The sequence below is a fragment of the Jaculus jaculus genome, chromosome X, assembly GCF_020740685.1.
Source record: "Jaculus jaculus isolate mJacJac1 chromosome X, mJacJac1.mat.Y.cur, whole genome shotgun sequence".
In the NCBI taxonomy this organism is placed as follows: Eukaryota; Metazoa; Chordata; class Mammalia; order Rodentia; family Dipodidae; genus Jaculus; species Jaculus jaculus.
Genome location: NC_059125.1, coordinates 42154745 through 42179673, shown reverse-complemented (window position 1 = coordinate 42179673; position 24929 = coordinate 42154745). Strand labels below are relative to the sequence as shown.

Genomic DNA, 24929 nt, shown 5'->3' with positions numbered 1-24929 from the left:
TTGGCCTTCCCTTTGGCCTTCTTTCCTTCCGGCATGTTGCTTGGAAGAAGGACTGAGCCATTAATTTTTTTTTTCTTAATCTACAGCTAGTAGTCAAATACTAAACTTAAAAAATGATTCCTTGATCATGTGTCCATTTCCTATGATGAGAAAGTATTCAATTGCATGTAATAGGTTTTTCAATGTTCTTTAACCTGTTTAAAAATCAGTGGTATATAGTTAATCAGAAAAGTGTATGATTTTATGATGTGGATTATCTATTTTAAATTAAGGTTTTGGCTTGGACAACAGCGTTGCAAACAATCTATAAAGCACCTCCCTACAATAAGCAGTGAAACATTGCAGCTTTCCAATTACTCAACGCATCCTATTGGAAATCTATCTAAGAATAAGCTGTTCATTAAACTTACCCGTCTTCCACAGTACTACATTGTAAGTATGCAAAGGGTGACTCAGAGTGACAAATTTCATGTAGGGACTTCAACTCAGGGTGTAGAGTTGGGGGAAGGAAGAAGGTCATGACTCTGTTGGGAAATGTAAGGTAAACTCCATTCCTTCACCCTGGTGTCTCTGCTATAGGGAATCCTAGTTTGTTCTAGGCTTTCGACAGTGCTTAGAATCCCAACCAGGGCCTTTCACATGATAGGCAAGTGAGGCTTAGTTTCTGCTTGGGGAGAATGTTAGAAGCAAAAAGTTCTGTGCAGCTAGGCATGGTGGTGCACGCCTTTATTCCCAGCATTTGGGAGGCAGAGGTAGGAGGATCACCATGAGTTTGAGGCCACCCTGAGACTACATAGTGAATTCCAGGTCAGACTGAGGTAGAATGAAAGCTTGCCTTGAAAGAAAACCACACACACAAAAAAAGTTCAGTGCAGCCACCATGAAGTATTAGAAGTATTTTGGTGGAGATAAACTTGTTTATTTTAGTTAAATGTAAACTTGGATAAAGCAAATTTTTAAATATGTTCTATCTAAAGGAGCTTTGTTTTCTCATTGAATATTCTATTTTGTTGATTGCATGTATCTTTCAGTGTATAGAAAGTTCCTTTCATATTTTTATTCTTCCTAGGTATTTTATACTCAGTTTCTTATATATCTTTGAATTAGCTAAAATGTATAAGAAATTAGAGTATGAACTCCAGACACATGCACCACTTTGTGCATCTGGCTTTATACGCGGATACCAGGGTATTGAACTTTGATTGTCAGGCTTTGCATGAAAGCATCTTTAACCACAGAGTCATCTTTCTAGCCCTATTATTTATTTATTTATTTATATTATTTCAAGGTAGGGTCTCCCTCTAGCCGAGGATGACCTGGAGCTCACTCTAGTACCAAGTTGGCCTTCAACTCACAGCTATCCTTCTATATCTGCCTCCTGAGTACTGGGATTAAAGACATGTGCCAACATGCCAGGCTTGTTTTTATTTTATTTATTTTTTAATTTTTTTTTTTTTGAGGTAAGGTTTCACTCTAGCCTAGGCTGACCTGGGATTCACTATGGAGTCTCAGGGTAGCCTCGAACTCACAGAAATCTTCCTACTTCTGCCTTCCGAGTGCTGGGATTAAAGGCGTGTGCCACCACGCCCGGACCTAAAAATATTTTTATTTATTTATTTGCAAATAAAGATAGAAGAGAGGCACACAGAGAGAGAGAGTGGGCATATCAGGGTATCTAGCCACAGCAAACAAACTCCAGATGCATGTGCCCCTTTGTACATCTGGCTTTATGTAGGCACTGGGGAATCAAACTTGGGTGGCTAAGTGCTATAGGCAAGCACCTTAATTAACCACTGAGCAATCTCTCTAGCCTCTTGTTTTTATTTCTTTATTTTTTGAGGTAGGGTTTCAATCTAGTCTAGGCTGACCTAGAATTTACTATGTAGTCTCTGGGTGGAAATGAACTCATAGCAATCCTGCTACTTCTGCCTAACAAGTGTTGGGATTAAAGATGTGTGCCACCGTGCCCAGCTCTTGTTTTTATTTTTTATTTTAAAAAATCAAAATTTATTTCTGGGGGGGAGAGATTAGGCATGCCAGGGCTTTCAGCCACTGCAAACGAACTCCAGATACATGTGCCACCTTGTGCATCTGGATTACATGGGTCCTGAGAAATTGAACCTGGGTCCTTTAGTCTTACAGGCACTTGCCTGTGAGACCACTAAGCCATCTCTCCAGAGAGAATGGGCACATCAGGAACTCCAGACACATGTACCACCATGTGCATCTGGCTTACATGGGTACTGGGGAATCAAATCTGGGTCCTTAGGTTTCACCAGCAAACCCCTTAACCGCTAAGCCATCACTCCAGCCCCATAAATACACAAAAAATTATTTTTGTGTATTTATGCATGTGGGGGGGTGTGCATGTGGAGGCCAGAGGATATTGGGTATCTCCCTCTTACCACCATCCATCTTATTTATGCAGATAGGGTGTTTCACTGAACTCGGATCTCATTAATCTAGATAGCCTGCTTGCCCTAAGAATCCCATCTCCACCTCCACAGATGCAAACTGCTACCCCTTGCATTTATATGGGTTCTGGGCATCTGAACTTGCATTACTGCCTGAACTATCTTCCCAGCTGTGGATTTGTAACGTTAAGGCCTGCTTGATAAGGTGGAAAGTATCTGGTACTTCTATCCCACTGAGTCTCACTTCTGACTTTGTTCATTTTAGGTTGTGGAGATGCTGGAGGTTCCTAATAAACCAACACAGCTGTCATACAAGTACTATTTCATGTCTGTGAGCACTGTAGATCGTGAGGATACCCCTGTCATGGCAGTGCTGCTACAGCAATTCAAGGACAACATCCAGGACTTAGTTCCCTGTACAAAAACTGGGAAACACACCAGAACTGGTACAAAGCACAAGGTATGCTCATGTATGGCACTGAGTATAGAATTGATCTGTGTTAAAGTTTTCATCATCTTTACTTTTGCTGTTTTCTTTTTTATGTTTTTTATTTATTTATTTATTTATTTATTTGTGAGAGAGTACGAGAGAGAATGGCCGCTCCAGGACCTCTATCCAGTGCAAACTCAAGATGTGTGTGCCACCTTGTGCATCTGGCTTTATATGGGTATTAGGGAATTGAACCTGGGTCCTCTGGCTTTGCTGGCAAGTGCCTTAACCACTAAGTCATCTCTCCAGCCCTGTTGTTGTCTTTAGAGACAGAGAGATTAGCTGTGTATTCCTGGCTGGTCTGTTACTTGATATGTATCTCATACTAGCCTGGAACTTGCATTCCTCCTGCTTCCACCTCCTAAATGCTGACATTACAGGTGTGTGCTAACATGATTGGCTTCTTTCCCCATTTTTAGCACAGGAGAGAATTAGATGCTTTTTTTAAAAAAAATTACTTATTTATTTGAGAGAGAGAGAATGGACATGCCAGGGCCTCCATCCCCTGCAAATGAACTCCAGATGCATGGGCTACTTTGTGTAGCTGGTCTTACATGGGTACTGGGGGAATCAAACCCAGATTGTCAGGCTATGTTAGCAGGCACCTTTATTCAGTATATGGTTTCTAAGAGATAGAGTGGTAATGAAACTTAAAGACTTTGTGTCTAAATTTTCTGAAAATTTGTGTGTGTACTCACACGCTAGGCATGGAACCTAGTGGTGAACGTTTAAGGCCAGTGCTTTACTACTGAGCTTGGTTGTTTTCCTATGATCCTTCCTTCTTTTTCTCCTTCCTTCCTCCCTCCCTCCTGTTGTAAAGAATATTGCCATGTAGTCTAGGTTGACCTGTTATTCCCTATATAACTGAGGCTAGCTTCAAACTTAGTCGTCCTGCTTTAGGCTCCTGAGTGCTAGGATTACAGGCATGTCCAATTACATTCAACCAATGTTTCTTTCTTTTTTTTCAATATTTATTTATTTGCAAGCAGAGAGAGAAGAGAGAATATGAATGGGCACACAGGGACTCCAACCACTGCAAACCATCTCTAACTTCAGATTCATGTGCCACTTTGTGCATCTGGATTTACATGGGTCCTGGGGAATTGAACTTGAGTTATTAGACTTTGCATGCAAGTGCCTTAACTACCGAGAATCTCTCCTGCTCTGCTTCTGTTTTGTTTTGTTTTTTGTTTTCTGAGGTAGGGTTTCATTATAGCCCAGGCTGACCTGGAATTCACATAGTCTCTGGGTGGCCTCAAATTCATGGTGATCCTCCTACCTCTGTATCCTAAGTGCTGGGATTAAAGGTGTGTACCACCAAGCTCAGCTACTGTTTGTTTTTTTTTTTTCTTAAATATTTATTTAGGGCTGGAGAGATGGCTCAGCAGTTGAGGCATTTGCATGCAAAGTCTGATGACCCATGTTCAACACCCTAGTACCCATGTAAATCCAGATGCACAAAATGGAACATGCATCTGGAGTTCATTTGCAGTGGCAAGAGGCCCATTTTCTCTATTTCTATTTCTGCCTCTCTATGCTTGAAAATTAGATATGTAAATATTTGTGGGCTGAAGAGATGGCTTAGCAGTTACGGCATTTGCTTGTGAAGTCTAAGAATCCAGGTTCAGTTCCCTAGAGCCCACGTAAGTCAGATGCACATGGTAGCACTTGAGTCTAGAGTTCATTTGTAGTGGCTAGAGGCCCTCTTGTGCCCATTTTCTCTTACTTTCTCTCTCTCTCTCTAATAAATGAAAAATATTTGCAAGCAGATAAGAGAGAGAGGGATAGTATGGGAACACTAGGGCCTCTTGCTGCCTTAAATGCACTTTAGATGCATGTACCACTTTGTACATCTGGCTTTACATGGGTCCTGAGGAATCAAACCAAGGCCAAGCAGGCTTTGCAAGCAAGCACCTTGGGTATCCCCAGCCAAATGTTTTTGTTTCAATTAAAAATTAAATATCATCTTTCATAAAAGAACTTGTTAAAGATATAATATTTACTACTGTATTCTTACTGTTGGGGTTGGTATTTATTCAATATGCATTTGTTAAAAGAAGATTTCATTTGTTTTGGTGAACCCTGAACTTTGATACTGCCTTAGTTTAGTTTAACTTAGTTTAACTGCCTTAATGATTTGTACCACTTATATTTTTTTTGCTCACTTGTGTTTTTTATTTATATTCTAGTTGTCTGATGATCCATGTCCAGTAGAATCCAAGAAAACCAAACGATCAGGAGAAATGTGTGCCTTTAATAAAGTTCTAGCTCACTTTGTTGCTATGTGTGACACAAACATGCCATTTGTAGGACTTCGATTGGAGGTAAGTTTACAAAATAATTCTGGCTGCTCAAATGAGATTATATTTTGAAAATACGTGTGGGACTTTTTTTTTAACTGTTTGTTTCATTTATTTGAGAGAGAGAGAGAGAGAGAGAGGGACAGAGAGAGGCAGATAGAGACACACACACAGTGGACCTAAACAGGGCCTCTAGCTCCTGCAAACAAACTTCAGATGCATGTATTACCTTGTGCATATGGCTTATGTGGGTCCCGGGGAATTAAACCTGGGGCTTTAGGTTTCACAGATAAGTGCCTTAACCAGTAAGCCATCTCTCCAGCCTTTTTTTTTTTTTTTTTAAGTTTTTGAAGTACGGTCTCAATCTAGTCCAGTCTGACCTGGAATTCATTATGTAGTCTCAGGCTGGCCTTGAACGCAGTGATCCTTCTACCTCTGTCTCCCAGTGCTGGGATTAAAGGCATGCACCACCATGCCTAAGGTGGGGGAGGGAATATGAGAGAAAAAGAATGGGCACACCAGGGCCTCTAGCTGCTGCCAGTGAACTCCAGACACATGTGCCATTTTGTGCATCTGGCTTTATGAGGGTTCTGGGGAATAGAACTTGGGTTGTTAAGTTTACAGGAAAGCGCCTTAACTGCTGATCCACCTCTCTATTCCTGAAAATATGCATTTAATGTTCCATGGATTCCATTAGGATAACTAATGTGGTTGTGATCCTGTTCATTTTGGGAAGGGCGGGGTTGCAATCATATCCTCTCATATAAAATAAGACACTTTAATTTGCTGCTCTAGTTCCAGATTCTCAGCCTTTCTTCTTCCCTGTATAGTAATGGAAATTAAATTCCTCCTAATTAAAAATTGGACAGTTTTTTTTTAATTAAAAGAAACATTGCATTTTATTTTACTCTCTTAACCATGAGGTACAAGGAAATAGAAACTGAAAATAATAACCAAAATACAGATATGGCCAACTTTAGAAGTTGCATGGAATCAGTAAAATGTGGGTGGGATGATTTTTGGCCTTCTTGCTTTGCCAAGACAGGTGGAACAGTTGGTGTTGCCCGTGTAACAATTTCAGTGGTATCTATCCAGAAGAGTTGTCACAGTCATGAAGCCCACATAGCTGAAATGTATATGGTACCCAAAGCAAAGCAGTCAACCTTACTGGGGGACAGAGAGTATCTGCTTACATCTAAACAACTAGTAAACCTATACAGCACCTCAAGCATCCCTTGTTAGTCCTTCATTTGTTCAAGCATGCATTCGGTGAGTTATTTATTAAGTACCTACAGTATACCAGGAGACACTGTATGAAATGCTGGATGCAGACATACATTCTGCCTTTAAGGAGCTCCCAATCGCACTGTGCAGAAATGTAGAGACGGAGAGTAGCAGTGAACTCCCAGCGATCCTCCTACCTCTGCCTCCCAAGTGCTGAGATTAAAGGTGTGTGCCACCCCGCCTGGCTCTGTGTAGGAACTGTTAATGGAAAATGCAATCTCAGATGTGTGCCAATCAGAGTGGCATCCAAATAGGTCTGTCTTCTGTGCCACTTCTAGAAGCTGCCTGTGACTTTCACTGAGAGAGATGGGATTTTCCTTTTTCCAAATGTCACCAGTGAGTTCTGTGGGTATCCTTAGAAATCTTGGATGAGTGTTAGGAAGTAGAAAATCAAACCAAAGGCCACAGTCCACTCACAGGTAGCACTGATTACGTGATACACATAGTCCTTTTCTTTTGGATTCCACTCCAGCTTGGTTTATAGAAATTAGTGAGGTGTAGTCAATCATGAGGGCTGCAGCTGTGCAGGAAGCTACAGAGATGGCCATCCGTATGTGGCATGTCGTGAGACTGTTCCACTGGGGATATGATTCGTAAGAGAGCATGTACACCACACCACAGACAAAAGACAGAAGGACACCATCATCATGATCCACGGGCACAGCTAGCTCTTGAAAATTGGCTACAGTGCCCATTCCCATACATCCCATCAATCCAGGAGCCAGCGAGACCAAGTTAAAGACTGGAGTGCTGAAGTAGCTGGCTTGATTTTGCTTCTCAACTATTTTATATCTTGTGTACACGGTGGCTGCACCTGATGTAGGGGAAGAAGGGGTTGGCAGTCCAGATAGCACGGCTGCCATAGGAGATGATGAAGGCAGTAGACGACCAGGTCACCAGAATGAAGAGGACAAAGGCCATTTCCCGGAGGAAGCGCAGCATCTTGGCATCATGGTGCAGACACCAGCTTGCTGCGGGCTGAGGCTGGGCGTTGGGGGTTTGAGCCCAGTCCTGGAGGGAAGGATGCGCACAGGGACAAGCGGGGAGGCAGCCCAGGACTTGTTGAGAAATGGGTGCAAGTGTCCGAGCTGAGCATCCTGTCCCGTGGTCACCTCTACTCCAGGCCACTTGGCTTCCTTTCACTTTTGGTTGGATCAGTGGCGGGGACACGGTGGAGGAAGCCTGCCGGCCCGGCCATTCCACCCCACAGCACGGCCCTGGCTCTTGTGCTGTTCAGCTTTTAAGAATTAATATTTTCTATCTTCTAGTAGGAGCATAATATTTAAGTCTATTAGAGGTGATTAACTATAAAACAGGTCTTAACTATAAAACATAGTTTGTGGAGCTATGCATATTGTTCAAATGCCTGCAGTACTGACTCCTTTCTGAAAAGCAGTTCAAGAAAGGTATTAAACAATTTTTAGTTCTGTGTCACGGAAGCCATAGTACAATGCAGAATCAGTGTTTTTCAAGAATATGCTGTCGTGATATCCAATATGATCTCTGAACATGAATGTAAAGGAGGTAACAACTTTTTTGCTTGCTGTTTGAAATTAAGAATTATTGATTTTATTTAGGAAGAAATAATAATTTGTGAACTTTATTTAGGGGAAGTTGCTATCTAGGAAAAGGCTGGAGCAGTTCTGCATGTACATGTGGAAGACCAGACTTAGAAGCCCCTTCACAATAACAGACCAGACAGGATTAAGAATTACTGAAGGACTCAGGGTTCATAGGCAAATCTTACATACAAGCAAAGTGAGAGGGTACCCACAAAACATGACACATTTAGAAACCAAGAAAAATACTAAGGCAAAGAAAGTGTATACATACGTGGTTGGCAGGCCAGGTCACAGGGCCAAAGGAACAGAGCTTTTTGTTTGTTTTTGAGATAAGATCTTGTATAACCAAGGTTGGCCTTAAACTCAGTAGATAGCTGAGGATGACCTTGAATTCCTGATCTGCCTGCTTCCACATCCTTAGTGTTAGAATTAGGGGCGTTACAACCTGTTCTGTTTTGTTTTTTAAATATGTCCAAAAGTGGGAATTGGCTGAGGATTGGCAGCCCTTCAGAAGTGAAACACAAAAGCCCTGATTATGTTCCCTCTCATTTAAAGTAGTAGTTCCCCCACCCCCAGCTTTGAGACAAGGTCTCACCTTATAGCCCAGAGTATCTTGAATTCACTATATTGACCGGGCTAGCCTTGAACTCCTGGCAGTCTGCCTGCCCAAGCCTCCCAAGTGCTGGAGTTATAGGCGTGAGCTACCACACCTGGTCTTTAAAGTTTTAGTTTTTGTCTTCTATAAGTTAATACAAAGGAATGAGAGAACTGAAAACATGAAAATGAGGTGTTTCAGTTTAACAGCTGATGCTCTTGAATGTGTTGAAAATACCTGCATGCCCTAAAATAGGAGTTGGGAAAAACTTTATTAAAGGACCAAATAGTAAATATTCTAGGCTTTGTAGATCGTATGATTTATGTTACAGGTACTCAAATCCACTATTGTAGTGTGACAGAGTTAATATTTAAACAGATAAATAGCACTGTTTATACATTATACTAAAATAGACAGTATTTGGCCAGTGAAGTATTGTTTATAACCCTTGCTTTAGAAGGCTTTGGGATCTGTAGTTAGAGGATAAGGTATGAAGAGTAGCAAAATCCCAGAAAAAAACTTAAGCCCAGAAGCAGGCAGCTAAAATGGTCCCAGTTCCTAGAACTACAAGTGTGCATAATGGACCTCGTGTTTGAAACTAACCATGGCTCCTAAATGGTACCAAATGTCCATGGTTCCTGTCTACCTACTGAGTTCTTGCACTCTTTAATCTCATCATTTGAATTGATTGTATGAATCCTATTCAGTTATATTCCCTTCACATTGGCAAGGGACTAGATAGAGGATGCTGGGCCAGTGTAACATTTATTTCCTCTTTTTCTTCTGCACAGGCCAGAGTTTGCAGAATGTGCTCTTGCAGGCTCACATAGACTGATTCCTGTAGATACATGTCTTCTGTACTCGTAGCTAGTGCATATGTAGGACATTTAAGAACATTTTACAGAACTCTGTTGAATTCAGTCAAATTCATGCTTCTGACTTTTTTGTTGTTGTTGTTTTGTTTTTCGAGGTAGAGCTTCACTCTAGCCCAGGCTGACCTGGAATTCATTATGTAGTCTCAGGGTGGCCTTGAACTCACAGCAGTCTTCCTACCTCTGCCTCCCGAGTGCTGGGCTTAAAGGCGTGCATCACCACACCTGGCTGAATTCAGTCAAACTCTTAAAAATTCAACTTATATTTTCTTCTCATTCAAAATTTTAGATGTTAAAAGCAAGCACATTTTCTGCTAATAGTTATTTGCCCTGGACTGTGAATACCTAAATCTTAACTTATTAGGCAGATTTATCTCTGGTTGAATTTTTGAGTCAAATAATACTTCCTTTTTTGAAAGAGAGAAAGAGACAGACAGACAGACACGGGGGGGGGGGAGAGGTAGGGGGTTGAAGAATTAGTGCACCAGGGCCTGTCAGCCACTGTGAATGAACTCCAGACACATGTGGCCCCTGGTTGCACCTGTGTGACATGCTTGTGTCATTTTGTGTCTGGATTATGTGGGACTTGGAGATTCAAACATGTGTTCTTAAGCTTCATAGGCAAGTACCTTAACTGCTAAGCCATCTCTACAGCCCTAATACTTCCTTTGGACTCTGAATCCCATTGCCTATTTGCTCAGCAGTTAGCTTTCTAAACCTCAGTTAAATCCTTTTTGGAACAAGGATTTATAAATCCCATTTATTTATTTGAGAGAGAAGAGGGACTATTTTAACACTCAGGGCCTCCTGCTCTTCAAAAAAACTTTAAATACATGTGCTACTTTGTGCATCTGGCTTTACATGGGTACTGGACAATCAAACCTGGGTGGTCAGCCTTTGCAAGCAAACACTTTTAACCACTGACCCATCTTTCCAGCCCCCTTGAGTTCATTCTCTCTCTCTTTTTTTTTTTTTTTGGTTTTCGAGGTATCGTCTGACTAGCTCAGGCTGACCTGGAATTCACTATGTAGTCTCAGAGTGGCCTCAAACTCATGCATGGCAATCCTCCAACCTCTGCCTGGGATTAAAGGTGTGCACCACCACGGCTGGCTCATTTTCTTTTCTTGAGTTTCACATAGGAAGTAGTTTAACTGTTAGAAGGAAAACTACATTTTAGCAAAGTTACAAACTAGGAAGTACATTTAAGATTAGGAATGAGATGAGTGTGATTCAAACTTTGTTTTGAACAAATAATAGAATCACACAACCAAACCAGTTGCTTCTTTTTTTTTTTTTTTTTTTTTAATTTTTGGAGGTAGGGTCACACTCTGGCCCAGGCTGACCTGGATTTAACTATGTAGTTTCAGGGTGGTCTCGAACTCACTGGGATCCTTCTACCTCTGCCGCCCAAGTGCTCGGATTAAAGGTGTGCACCATCACGCCCAACACTTGCTTCATTCACCCAAATTGATTCTGACTTAAGTTTTGGCTTACTTTAAAAGTTGGGTCAGTCTCTTCAATTTTGAAGATTTGCCATCTCTGGAGATTTCATTGTGCAGTAGAGAATCTGAGGCAACTTTCAATTGCACTGCATGTAGTGTAGTTTGTCAGGAAAACTAATGATGGGGACAATGTTCACACTTGACAGGATTTCACTTTGGGAAAAATACGTAGAAAAGAGACAGTGGTACATAGACAAGGTACTTCCATTGTAAAATTAATGGTGTAATATTATCGTGCTTTCTCTTGCCAGCTGTCCAATTTGGAGATTCCGCATCAAGGAGTGCAAGTGGAAGGTGATGGCTTCAGCCATGCAATTCGCTTATTAAAGTAAGTCCTTTTTGCTTGTTGAACAGGCTGTTACACATCACGGTCACACTGCAGAGCTGCTCCTGTCCTTCCATAGAACAGCATAAAGCAAAGTTCAGAACTTGTGGATATAATGGATTTCACATAATATTACCATGTGTGTGTGGGGGGGTCTCTTTAGCCTATGGAGTGACAGTCCAGCACCACCTGGCATTTTAGTATGTCTTTCTTCTGAATCTCTTTCATTGATTTGACAGATATTTATTGCATGGGACTATGTATCAGCCTTGAATTTTGTAAAGCCTTTCAGGATGCTGTGGGTTCATATAGCAGGGGCATGTGGCCTAGTTCAGAAGTCGGGATGGATATCGCTGATATATACCATTTGCCTTCAGACTAAAAGGCAGGTGAAAATTAGCCAGAAGAAAGGGAGGCTGGGTGAGAGTTGAATATCCTAACCAGAGGAGAAAACTACTGCTATAAAGGATTGGAGGCAGGAAGGAAGACACTCAGTAAATTGAAGCTAATGAAAATAGCACTTCTGGGTTCAGAGAAGAAACTTATCATGTGGAAGAGTGATGGAGCGGGACACCCAGTGTTTTCCTCTGGCTTCTGAGTGGTCTACACACGCACGCACGCGCACACACACACACACACACACACACACACACACTCAAAACAGAACAAAAACCAAACCAAGGATGAGATGGGCAGAGGACAAAGAGCCAAGTAGTGCTTAGAAGTAAGCTAATGAGTAGATCTGTGAATATGAGAAAAGTACAGTGATATGTGTGAAAAATGCCATAGTGAAGCACATCATTTGAACACATTGTATTTTATTTTTTTTAGAGAGAGAGAATGGGCATGCCTGAGTCTCCAATCACTACAAACGAACTTCAGATGCATGAACCACTTTGTGCATCTGACTTTATGTGGGTTTGGGGGGATCAAACGTGGATCCTTGGCTTTGTTGGCAAGAGCTTTAACCGCTAAGCCATCTTCAGCCCCTCAACAGTTCATTTTATTTTGAATGAAAAAATGAAGCAGATGCTAGAAATGCAGTTAAGACTACTTGCCTAGAATGCATGAAGCCCTGGATTAGATTCCCAGCATCAAATAAAGCAGGTGTGGTGGCTGTAATTCCAACACTCAGGAGCTAGAAGTAAATAGTTCAGTGTCATCCTCTGTTATATAAAGGGTTCCAGGCTACCTCAGACCTTGTTTAAATAAATAAGTAAATTAATTAATTAAATAAGTAAATAAACAAATGAAAGTTCTGGGGATGTAGCTCATCCTTGGTAGAGTGATTCCCTAGCATATACAAATCTCTGGGTTTGATCCCCAGCATAAAATGGGCGTTGTGACACATGCTTGTAATCCTAGTACTGTGAAAGTGAAGGCGGGAGGGTCATCAGGTCAAGTTCATGGTCAGCTACATGGTGAGTTTGAGGCCAACTTGGACTACATGAGACTTTGTCTCAAGGGGAAAACAGGAAAAAAAAATAAGGTAATGGTGTACATGTCCTTTAGCTTAGTGCCATCTGAGAGGTCAGTCTTATTGGTCCAGATAACATGGTTTTTGGAAGGAGGAGCACATTTTATTGTTAGGGTTGCATAATGTATCTTTTTTAAACATATAAGCAGCATTATATATATTGAATTTTCCTGTCTTTCAAGATACAACAAGTCTGCACATTTGAACAATAAGGCCTTAACTTTTGTCTCGATGGGACAACAACAAAAATGGAAAATGACATGAACACACCTTTAGAGTTCTGCTGTATTGGGAGCATGAATTTAAAGGGGTCTTAAACTTTAGTTATCACATGAAAACATGCCAGCTTCTATGCTAGCATTCTCTAAAGAGATGGATTTCAGAAAAATCTACCTCGTGTAAAAAGAAGAGAATACACATTCTCTCTCACTCTTTCTGTGTGTGTGTGTGTGTGTGTGTGTGTGTGTGTGTGTGAGTGTGTGTGTATAGTTTTGTTTTGGTTTTTCAAGGTAGGGTCTCGCTGTAGCCCAGGCTAACCTAGAGTTCACTATGTTGTCTCAGGGTGACCTCAAACTCACAGTGATCCTCCTGCCTCTGCCTCCCAAATGCTGGGATTAAAGGTGTGTGCCACCACGCCCTGCTTGTATTTATATTTTTAAACTTAGGATGAAATATCCATCTGAATTGGCCACTGTATAACTTCTATAGAAAGAGTATGTTGTAAGAAGGGTAAGAAGTAAGTGGAAGAACATTTATGCAATATGTACCTTCTGTCCCTCCCTTTTTGTTGATTTTTCGAGGTAGGATTTTTCTCTTACCCAAGCTGGCCTGGAATTCACTATGTAGTCACAGACTGGCCTCTAAACTCACGGTGATCCTCCTACGTCTGCCTCTCAAATGCTGGCATTAAAGGCATGTGCCACCACACCAGGCTTCCTCCCTTCTTTTGAGTCAGAGTCTCACTAGCCCCAGGGTGACCTGGAACTTACTCTATAGCCCAAATTGGCTTTGAACTCATGACAATCTAACCCCCTTTCAACCTATTGAATCTTAAGGTTATAGGCATGAACCACCATACCCAGCTAACATATGCAGTTTAAAAATACCCCAAATATAATTGGACCGAGTAATTCTGATAATTATTAAAGGTATGTAGTAGTTAGTGGTTTGAATGTGAATGTCCCTGTATAGCCTCAGGTATTTTTTTTTTCCTATCATCCTTACACAAGAGCCATGCTAATCTCTGTATTGTTTCAGTTTTAGAAATGTGCTGATAAAGTGAGCACCTCAGGTACTTATTTTTTAATTTAATTTAATTTAATTTGTTTATGAGATAGTGAGAAAGAAAGAGAGAGGCAGATAGAGAGGAGGGGCATGCCAAAGCCTCTAGCCACTGAAGACAAACTCCAGTCACATGTGCCACCCTGTGCATCTGGCTTACACGAGTCCTGGGGAATCGAACCTGGGTCTTTAAGGCTTTGAAGACAAGCACCATAACCACTAAGCCATCTTTCCAGCCCACCTCAAGTATTTTTTATTAAGTCCCCAGCTGGTGGAGTCTTTGGGAAGTGGAGCCCTGCTGTAAGAGGTATATTGCTGGGGACAGACCTGTTATGATGAAGGTTCCCCTCAAAATGGTAAACCTGAAATAAAACCTTTCCTCATAAGCTGCTTTGATTGGGTGTTTTGTTTCAGCAATGCAACGCTAACTGCTACATGTATGAAATATTACTTTATTTTCTAAGAAGGAAGCTTACTATTACCGCCTATTGAACTCACAATTCGCTTACCTCAATCTCTTGAGAAGCCGAGACTATAGCTGACTCACTTTTTTCGTGTTTAAAATGGGAAGTTTATTTGCTCTGTACCACAAGTTAGATACAAACACTGTCATAACAAATATGCAGGACAGGTATGGTGGTGCATGCCTGTAATCCCTGCATTTGGGAGGCAGAAGAAGCAAGAGGATAGGAGTTCAAGATCATCATTGCCAGCTGGGTGTGGTGGCGCATGCCTTTCATCCCAGCACTCGGGAGGCAGAGGTAGGAGGGTCACTGTGAGTTCGAGGCCACCCTGAGACTCCATAGTGAATTCCAGGTCAGCCTGGACTAGAGTGACACCCTCCCTCAACAAACCAAAAAAAAAAAAAGATCATTATTGCCTACCTAGTAAGTTTGAGGTCAGCCTGAGCTACATGAAACCCTGTCTCCAAAGATAAATGAAGAAAGAAAGAAAAAAAAATTAAAGAATTGTAGATTAACATAAAACAGTAATTTAGTTTAAATGAAGTGAAATCTATTTAATGTTATGTCAAAATACTCCCCAAAAGAATCTGTTCAATTAACCATACATTTCAGTAATGTTAATTAAGGTTAACATTAAGTAAAAGTTAGCTTCTGACATTTTCTTAAAAATAAAACCTGAGGGCCTGGGAAATGGCTTAGTGGGTAACAGCCCTTGCTGCAGAAAGCATAAGGTCTGAGAGCATCTGAGACCCCATAAGTTTGAGCCTCGACACTCATGTGTGCAGCTGGGTACAGCCATGCATATGACCAAAAGCAGCAGTTCCCAGTTCAGTGAAACTGTTCCAAGGAATACATAAATGAATGGTAGAATAGTATATCTCTCCTCCTCCTGCAGCCTGTAAATGCATGCACATGGCCCTCATGCATTTGCACACACATTATACATACACACACCACACCATACCACATGCACTGCACACATGCAAATAAAATTAAAGCTCTAGTTCTGTTAGTCCATGCCACTTAAACACTATAAATAACACTTCCAAACAAGTACAAAAGAAGATGAAGTAGTTACCTTGTATTTATTTATTTATTTTTGGTTTTTCGAGGTAGTATCTCACTTTAGCTCAGGCTGACCTGGAATTCTCTATGTAGTCTCAGGGTGGCCTCGAACTCACAGTGATCCTCCTACCTCTGCCTCCCGAGTGTTGGGATGAAAGGCGTGCGCCACCATGCCCAGCCTAGCAGTTACCTTTTTTGCTTCAGCCAGAGGAAACTGGTTGCTATAAATACAGCAGGCAAACTGCTGACAACCTAGAATGTAGGGTATTATATTTTAGTCTGAAATTGTGCTAAATGATTATCACTACTATGTCATATTTTGGTCCATGATATATGTATTTATGTATGTATGTATATGTGTGTGTGTATATATATATATATATTTTAAAGATTTTTACTTATTTATTTGATTATTTGAGAGTGACAGAGAGAGAAAGAGGCAGATAGAGAGTGAGAGAGAGAATGGGTGTGCCAGGGCTTCCAGCCACTGCAAACGAACTCCAGACACGAGCGCCCCCTTGTGCATCTGGCTAACGTGGGACCTGGGGAACCGAGCCTCGAACCGGGGTCCTTAGGCTTCACAGGCAAGCGCTTAACCGCTAAGCCATCTCTCCAGCCCTGGTTTTTGGATTTTTGAGGTAGAGTTTCACTCTAGCTCAGGCTGACTTGGAATTCACTATGTAGTCTCATGGCGATCCTCCCATCTCTGCATCCCCAAGTGCTGGGATTATAGACATGCACCACCACACCCGGCTCCCATGATAGTTTTTGTTTGTTTGTTTGTTTGTTTGTTTGTTTGTTTGAGGTAGGGTCTCTCTCTAACTCAGGCTGACCTGGAATTTACTATGTAGTCTCAGGGTGGCCTCGAACTCATGGTGATCCTCCTATTTGTTCTTTGTTTTTGAGGTAGGGTCTTGCTTTAGCCCAGCCTGACCTGAAATTCCCCTACATCATCCTCCCAAATATTGGGATTATAGGCATACACAACCATGCCCAACTGCTTTTTGTTGTTGTTGTTTAAGCATACACTTACATTAAAAAGAACCAGGCACACTTGTACATACAGGGAAGTGCCTTTAACCATTGTGCCATCTCTTCAGCCCAACACTTCCACATACAAAGATAGGATAGTTCCCCCCAAGAGGAATTTTACAGGAAGTAGTCAGAGGTGGTGTGGCAGCTAACATGAGGTTCTCCACAACAAGGTGTTGGATCAAGTCGACAGAAACATTTTATTTTCAATGGGTGTTTTGTTTTGTATTGGGGCCAGGGTTTCACTCTAAAACCCAGGCTGCCTTCAAACTTACTATGATCCTCCTGCCTCAGACTCCTTCCTGAAAGCTGAGATTTTAAATTGTCTTAGTTCTATGGGAGCAGACTGTTTCTTACAATAGCCATGATTGGGTGCCCTGGAAATGGAACCATGTTTTTACTGTGGCACCAGTGTGTCTCTTCAGCTATCATGCATGAAAAACTAGTGTGAAATTATTGCCATGTTTCAGAAATGGCTTGTCCAAAAATAAAGACAGGATTACATAGTGAAATATCCCATCCATCACTGTTATTTATTTATGAGAGAGGGAAGGAGAAAGAGAAAGAGAAAGAAAGGAAGAAAGAAAGAAAAGAAAGAAAGAAAGAAAGAAAGAAAGAAAGAAAGAAAGAAAGAAAGAAAGAAAGAAAGAAGCTGGGCGTGGTGGCGCACGCCTTTAATCCCAGCACTCGGGAGGCAGAGGTGGGAGGATTGCCATTAGTTCAAGGCCACCCTGAGACTCCATAGTGAATTCCAGGTCAGCCTGAGCAAGAGTGAAACCCTACCTCGAAAAACCAAAAAAAAAAATAAATAAAAAAGAAAGAAAGAGGCAGATAGAGAGAGAGGATGCACCAGGAACTCTAGCCAATATAAATGAACTCCAGACACATGTGCCATTTTATGCATCTGGCTTTACATGGGTACTAGGGAATTGAACCCTGGTCCTTAGGCTTTACAAGCAAGTACCTTTAACCACTGTGATACCTCTTCAACCCCATTACTGTCATCTACATTTGAACAAAACACATCACACATTTGGCCCTTCTTAAATTTTTGTTTATTTATTTGAGAGTGACAGACATAGAAAGAGGGAGGGAGGGAGGGGGAGAGGAAGAGGGAGAGCGAAAGAAAGAATGGGCTCCACTATAAATGAACTCCAGATGCCCGCGCCACCTTGTGCATCTGGCTTATGTGGGTACTGGGGAATCAAGTCGCAAACCAGGGTCCTTAGGCTTAATAGGCAAGTGCTTAACTGCTAAGCCATCTCTTCAGCCCCATTTGGCCCTTTTAAAATAATAATCCAGGGCTCTTAGATGATCCAGTGTATCTATGGATGAGGAGAGGTGACCATGTAGCAGAATTATCTGTCCAGCTACTAATACTGTAAATAGGTGATAAATCTGCAAAACGCTTCTAAACATTGACATTTCCATGCTTTCATAAGGCATTCATTATAAAAACCATGCAGTTGGGTCATTTCCTTTCAGTTTTCCCCCAATATTATAAAATTATATCTATTTTATTTTTTCAGACATAGTCTCATGTAGTCCAGTGTGGTCTCGAACTTACTATACAGCTGAGGTTGATCTTGAGTTCTTGATGTTCTGCCTATACCTCAGGAGTACTGTGATTATAGGCATGCAGCAAGTCTGCTTTTGTGATGCATTCTGGATGGAGCAGCAGCTTCTGTAAAAAATACTCAGTTTTATTTTTTGGAGGGGGTTTACTAGATATTGAACCTAGGACCTCTGACATCCTAGACAAGCACTCTATCATTGAGTTATATCCCCAGCCTCTTTAAAAACTTGGAGAGAACAGCCGGGCATGGTGGCGCACGCCTTTAATTCCAGTACTTGGGAGACAGAGGTAGGAGGATCGCTGTGAGTTCGAGGTCATCCTGAGACTACATAGTTAATTCTAGGTCAGCCTGGGCTAGAGTGAGACTCTACCTCAAAAATAAAAAGTTAAATCCAAAAACTTTGAGATAGGAGCTAGGTAAATTGTCCATGCTGGCCTTGAAATTTCCTCCAACCTCAGCCCTGGATGGCTGTGATTACAGGCTTGAACCATCACACCCGGTTTGGTTAATGCTATAAGAAGAATTCAAAGTCTCCACAGAATAACCTGCCTACATACTTGCATTTGAATATATAGCTTGTATCTGGTGATTTGTCACCAAAGGGTTTCATAAGATCATGGACTCAGCCACATACATCTCCACAGAGAGTAACAAGAAAACCTCTTTCATATTAAATTTTGTTGTTGTTAAAATACCCCTAGGCTTTCACACAGTACTGAATACTCACATTCAGCTGTTTACACTCTTTCAAGTCCTCCACTCACTGGTCCAGCTCCATGGTGAACTTCTCATTCATGGCAGCCCATCTCTGTTCCTGCGGCCCAGGCCTCTTTCCATTTCTGCCCCTGCCCTCCCACACAGGCTCCGCCTTACGAAGGGCACTGTTTACCTCCCCAGCCCACGGCTCATGACACTTGCTCAGAGGTTGGGAACAGGAAGGAGAAGTGAGTGGCTGCCACCAGATGACCACTCCCACTGGCTGAGCCTGCCCTACCCACTGTGCCTACCAGCACTCCTGAATCTCCCCCTCCCCTCCCCTCATCAAAGCTAAGACACGAGGATTGCTGGGAGTTCCAGGCCAGCCTGGGCTACACAGACAGTCATAAAACAAAACAGAAAGAGGGCTGGAGAGATGGTTTAGCGATTAAGGCATTTGCCTGCAAAGCCAAAGGACCCACGTAAGCCAGATGCAAAAGGGGGTGCATGTATCTGGAGTTCATTTGCAGTGGCTAGGACCCTGGCACGCCCGTTCTCTCTCCCTCTGTCTACATGTCTATTTCTGTATCTCTCTCTCAAATAAGTAAATAAATACAAATAAAATATTTTAAAAAACAGAAAGAAAAGAAAAAAAGAAAGACAGTATGGGGTTGAAGAGATGGCTCAGTAGCTAAAGGCATTTACTTGCTTGCAAAGTCTACTGGCCCAAATTCAATTCCCTAGTACCCACGTAAAGTTAGTCACACAAAGTGGCGCGTGCACCTGGAGTTCATTCACAGTGGCATGAGGCCCTGGTGCCCTATTCTCTTTTCCCCTCTCACCCTTGCATGCTCTCCCTCCCTCCCCTCTCTCTCAAAGAAATAGTTTTTAAAACTTAGTAAGTTGAAGAAATGTGATAGAAGTTTTAATTAATCGAGAACATTTCAATACTATGTTCATTCTATTTTTTATGTAACATATAGATTTTGTCCCCCCTACAAATTTAAATTTTTTGCCACATACCATCTGTCTCTTTTTTTTTCCTTTTCTTAAAATTCAGGGTCAGTGTTTCATAACCCCAGGGTAAGTTTCCTCTTCAAGGAGTATTAGACATTGTCTGGAGATATTTTTGACTAGCATTAGTGGGTGGGAGATACTACTGGCAGCTAGCAGATAGAGGTCCAGGCAGCTTAGGACATCACCCCACTACAAAAAAATTACCCCACCCACAATGTTGGCCTTACCAAGACTGAGAAAAACCCTGTTCTAGGTATTCTGAATAACAGGACCAAACCAAGTTTCTGGATTTGCAATGAAATTTTGTATTTATTTTTTATCATGATACAAGTAATCACTAATGGAGTCTGAGAATTAGCAACATTGTTAGTTAAGGGGTGGTATGTAATTAATGTAATACCTAATTATTTCATCTATTACTGAAATAACTCATTAACAGAAAAATATATCACCTTATGATGTTTTCTGACAAAAGTCTATAACCTTGTAGAAGAAAATGTTTAGGTAAGTATTTTTAAGACACAAAGCTGCCATATTCCTCTTATATATGTGGCAATCTGCATGTTAAATGAGTTAGTGTACAACAAGCTACATCACAAAGGTCACCTCTGCAAAGGAGGAGGAAGCAAAGGAGAAATAATGGACTCAGAATTTTGTCATTGCAGTTTATTCAGTGAATAAAACTTGCTTTTACTGCAGGAAGAATTAACATGAATACCTGTTCTTATCAGTTACTCTAAACATTTTTTTTTCCCCCAGTACTGACCTATGTGATAGTTTCTTTATCTGTGGTTTATAGTTGTAAAACTGAAGTGGGATTGGGGATTCAGCTCAGTGGATGAGTGTATGCCTAGAAATTGCAAGACCCTGGGTTTGGTTCTCAACATGGGGAAAAAAATCACAAAAAGCCCCCCACCACTAAAAAAAAAAAAAAAAAAAAAAAAAAAAAAAAAAAAAAAAAAAAAAAAAAACAAGGGAAACTGAAGTTTAAACAAGTCAAAAAGTCAAAATTAGGATGTATGTCCTTAACTCCAGATCTCTTAACATTTGTGCTGTTTCCTCCTGTGTTTGTCTTCAAAGAAAGTATTTTGTCCCCCTTAGCTTTTTCTTGAGGAAGTTGTGAATTGTTTTTGGAAAACCATTCTTGATTTTTTTAAATATATTTTTTAAATTTTTTATTATTTATTTATTTACTTGAGAGTGACAGGCAGAGAAAGAGGCAGATAGAGAGAAAGAATGGGCATGCCAGGGCCTCCAGCCATTGCAAACAAACATCAGATGTGTGTGCCCCCTTGTGTATCTGGCTAACATGGATCCTGGGGAATCAAGCCTCTAACCCGGGTCCTTAGGCTTCACAGGCAAGTGCTTAACCACTAAGCCATCTCTCCAGCCCTTTATTTTTTTTATTCTCCAGATTTATGGCTTCTTTTAATAAGATTATAGACAAAGATAGAGCTCACTTTGCCAAAATGAGAGTCCTAGTCGAGGTTGATATGAAAAGATAGGGGTTTTTAAAATACTACTAATGCTGTGAATTGCTTCCGTCTTTTGCAGAAGGTGCTTATTTAGAAGTAGAGTTTAAAGCTTGGCATGGTGGCGCATGCCTGTAATCCTAGCACTTGGGAGGCAGAGATAGGAGGATCACTGTGAGGTCAAGGCTAGCCTGAGACTACATAGTGAATTCCTGGTCTGCCTGGGCTAGAGTGAGACCCTACCTCTAAAAAAGAAAAAAAAAAAGATTATAAATATAAGTAGGATTTGAATTAAGCTTCAGTGGCACACCTGCCGTTCTGTCTGTTATACCTTGTCTTTCTATGTAAACTACACTGTGTATGCTACTGTCTTTCATCACCAGAATCCCTCCCTGTAAGGGTGTAAATGAGGAAACCCAAAAGGCCCTGGACCGCTCTCTTCTCGATTGCACTTTCCGATTACAAGGTAGAAATAACCGCACGTGGGTTGCAGAGTTAGTGTTTGCAAATTGTCCGCTCAATGGCACTTCTACCAGGGAGCAAGGTGAGATCTTTCACACACTTTGCTTTTGTTTATTTTGGCATTTAAAGAGTATTGGTTTATACTAATCTTTTCATATAATACCAGGACCATCCCGACATGTTTACCTGACATATGAAAACCTGTTATCTGAACCTGTTGGTGGTAGAAAAGTGGTTGAAATGTTCCTTAATGACTGGAACAGCATTGCACGATTATATGAATGTGTGCTGGAGTTTGCACGCTCTCTTCCAGGTACATGTAATAATCTTTTTATAAAAAACCTCCCTCCTTTAACAGAAGAAGTAAAACATGTTAACATCATTGTTTCAAAAAATGTGAAAGTATATCTAAAGGTGTGGGAAGATAGCTTTTAGTGTGGAATGTTCTTGCTGGTCAAACATGAGGACCTGAGTTTGATTCTCAGAACCAAGGTATAAAGCATTGGGTATCGTGGTGCATGCCTGTAATTCTAACACTGGGAAGACAGAGACAGGGACTCCCTAGGGTTCACTAGCCATCACGTGTAGTCAAATCAGTGAGCCCAATGCTTAGCAAGAGACCCTGTCTCACAGAATTAGGTGGAGTGGCTGAGGATGACCCACCTACATGCCAGCCTTTGGCCTTTACATATAAGTGTAAACACAGCCACATACATTTGCAAAGATAATATTTTTAAAAAAATTGTAGCTGGGCATGGTGGCACACACCTTAAATACCAGCACTTGAGAGACAGAAGTAGGATGATTGCTGTAAGTTCGAGGCCAGGCTGAGACTACATAGTGGATTCTCTGGTAGAGAGCATGCAAATTCCAGAACACATTCCTTTTTTGTTTGCTTGTTTGTTTATTTATTTATTTGAGAGTGACAGACAGAGAAAGAGGCAGAGAGAGAGAGAGAGAGAGAATGGGGGCACCAGGGCCTCCAGCCACTGCAACCAAACTCCAGATGCCTGCGCCCCCTTGTGCATCTGGCTTACGTGGGTCCTGGGGAATCAAGCCTCGAACTGAGATCTTTAGGCTTCACAGGCAAACGCTTAACTGCTAAGTCATCTCTCCAGCCCCACATTCATTTTATAAAATTTCCAGATTTTTTTTTTTCCCTGAGGTAGTGTCAGTGCTGTAGCCCAGGCTGACATGGAATTCACTATGCAGTCTCAGGTTGGCCTCGAACTCACAGCGCTCCTTCTACCTCAGCCTTCCGAGTGCTGGGATTAAAAGCATGCGCCACCACACCTGGCTATTTCCAGAACTCTGTATACACAAGTATGCTTGGCATATACCTGTGTAAATAATACAGTACTTATTTACCATGTGTATTCAACATGACTAACATTTACCTTGTGTTAACTCATTTAGTTCTCACAATCGCCTAAGAGATAATTATTTCTCATTTTAGCAAGCACATGTCTTCAACCACTGCTGAGCCATCTCCCAGCCTATTTCTCATTTTACAGATGACAAAAACAAGGCACAGAGACTTGAGAACTTGGCTGAAATCATGCAGCCAGTAAATGGCAGGGCGAAATTAGGACCTCAAGCCACTGGGATAGACTACTTCTTTGTATCATCTTTCCTTTCCTGGCCCCCAGGTGTGAAAATGAAAGCCTGCCATTGATTTGTGCTGTCACCTTAAAAACATAAAAAACACAAACTTACTAATTTAAATAAATTTTCCTCTAGAAATATAATAGGCCAAAATGCCCCATTCTCCACATTTAAATTTTGAAACTTCGTATGTCTACTATTAATGTTTTTTTGTTTCCTTTCTGCTTAGATATACCTGCTCATCTGAATATTTTCTCAGAAGTTCGTGTTTATAATTACCGAAAACTTATCTTGTGTTATGGAGCCACCAAAGGAAGCTCAGTAAGTCCATGAATTAAAATTTCAAAGTTCCTTTCTTATAATTTTTTTAAAGTTTATTTATTTGAGAGAAAGAGAGAGAGAGAGGCACAGATAGAGGGAGAGAATGGGACCGCTAGGGCCTCCAGCCACTACAAACGAACTCTAGATGCATGTGCTGCCTTGTGCATCTGGCTTATGTGGGTACTAGAGAATGGAACCTGGGTCCTTAGGCTTCGCAGGCAAGTACCTTAACTGCTAAGCCATCATTCCAGCCCTTATATATATATATATATATATATATTTTATAAAATCAAGAACTCAAAATACATTAAAATTGCTGGGAGGTTGAGACAGAAGGATCCTGAGAAGCTAGTCTTGACTACATAGCGAGACCCTATCTGAGAGAGAAGAGAGGGAAAAAGAGAGAGAGGAGAGAGAGAATAGCTCAAATAAAAATCAGTGAAAAATATGGTTTTAAGTGCTTTGTTGATACAGAAGTGTCCTATAATGTATAACTCTTTAAAGTTGAAAGAAAAACTAATACCTTTAGAATGTATAATTTTTTTATTAGTTTTCTATTCTGCAAGTACAGGCAGTTTGGTACCATTATTAGGCTCATCCATGACCTACCCCTCTCCATTGGCCCCTCCTTGTTGAGGTATATGGGTTGTGCATTGTGGGGTTAGCCCACAGTTATTGGTATGATGAATGTCTCTGTATATCCTGACCCAACATGTGGCTCTGACATTCTTTCTGCCTCCTCTTCTGCAAAATTTCCCTGAGCCATGTTGGGTTCATTTTTGCTTTGCTTCAGTGATGAGGTATTGGGGGCCTCTGGGGCTCTGGCTCTCTGATTTGGTAGGTGTTGATTTTTCTCTGTGTTGGTCTCCTTCCCCCTTGTGCTGGTATCTGGCTCATCAGGAAAACAGCACCCTTGCTTGTTTTGCCAATTTTCCTTAGTTTCAGTCAGGGCCCTTTTGAGGTATGATGGGGTGGCTCTCTCCTTAAGATCTGCATCTATCTGAAAAAGAGAAGCAGATTCTCCAATGGAGAGTAAGTTAGCACCAGATCAAATGAGATAACCCTTACTTTTTTTTTATAGAGAGTTTAATAGGTGTAGGTCCTCAGATCTGCCCC

The 24929-nt window shown here is 41.3% G+C and overlaps 1 protein-coding gene and 2 pseudogenes across 1 annotated transcript in view; 1 reads left to right on the top strand and 2 right to left on the bottom strand.

Annotated features, from left to right (window-relative positions):
- The window catches only part of Med14 (mediator complex subunit 14), a 107511-nt gene that overhangs the window by 48414 nt on the left and 34168 nt on the right, over window positions 1–24929 (top strand). The window contains exons 13-19 of the mRNA XM_012950445.2: window positions 273–432; window positions 2680–2874; window positions 5094–5228; window positions 11271–11347; window positions 21809–21969; window positions 22054–22200; window positions 23722–23813. Coding sequence (XP_012805899.2) covers window positions 273–432; window positions 2680–2874; window positions 5094–5228; window positions 11271–11347; window positions 21809–21969; window positions 22054–22200; window positions 23722–23813 — 967 coding nt within the window. The remainder of the gene's footprint in view (window positions 1–272; window positions 433–2679; window positions 2875–5093; window positions 5229–11270; window positions 11348–21808; window positions 21970–22053; window positions 22201–23721; window positions 23814–24929) is intronic.
- LOC123456597 lies at window positions 6844–7430 on the bottom strand (annotated as a pseudogene).
- LOC123456914 lies at window positions 14008–14107 on the bottom strand (annotated as a pseudogene).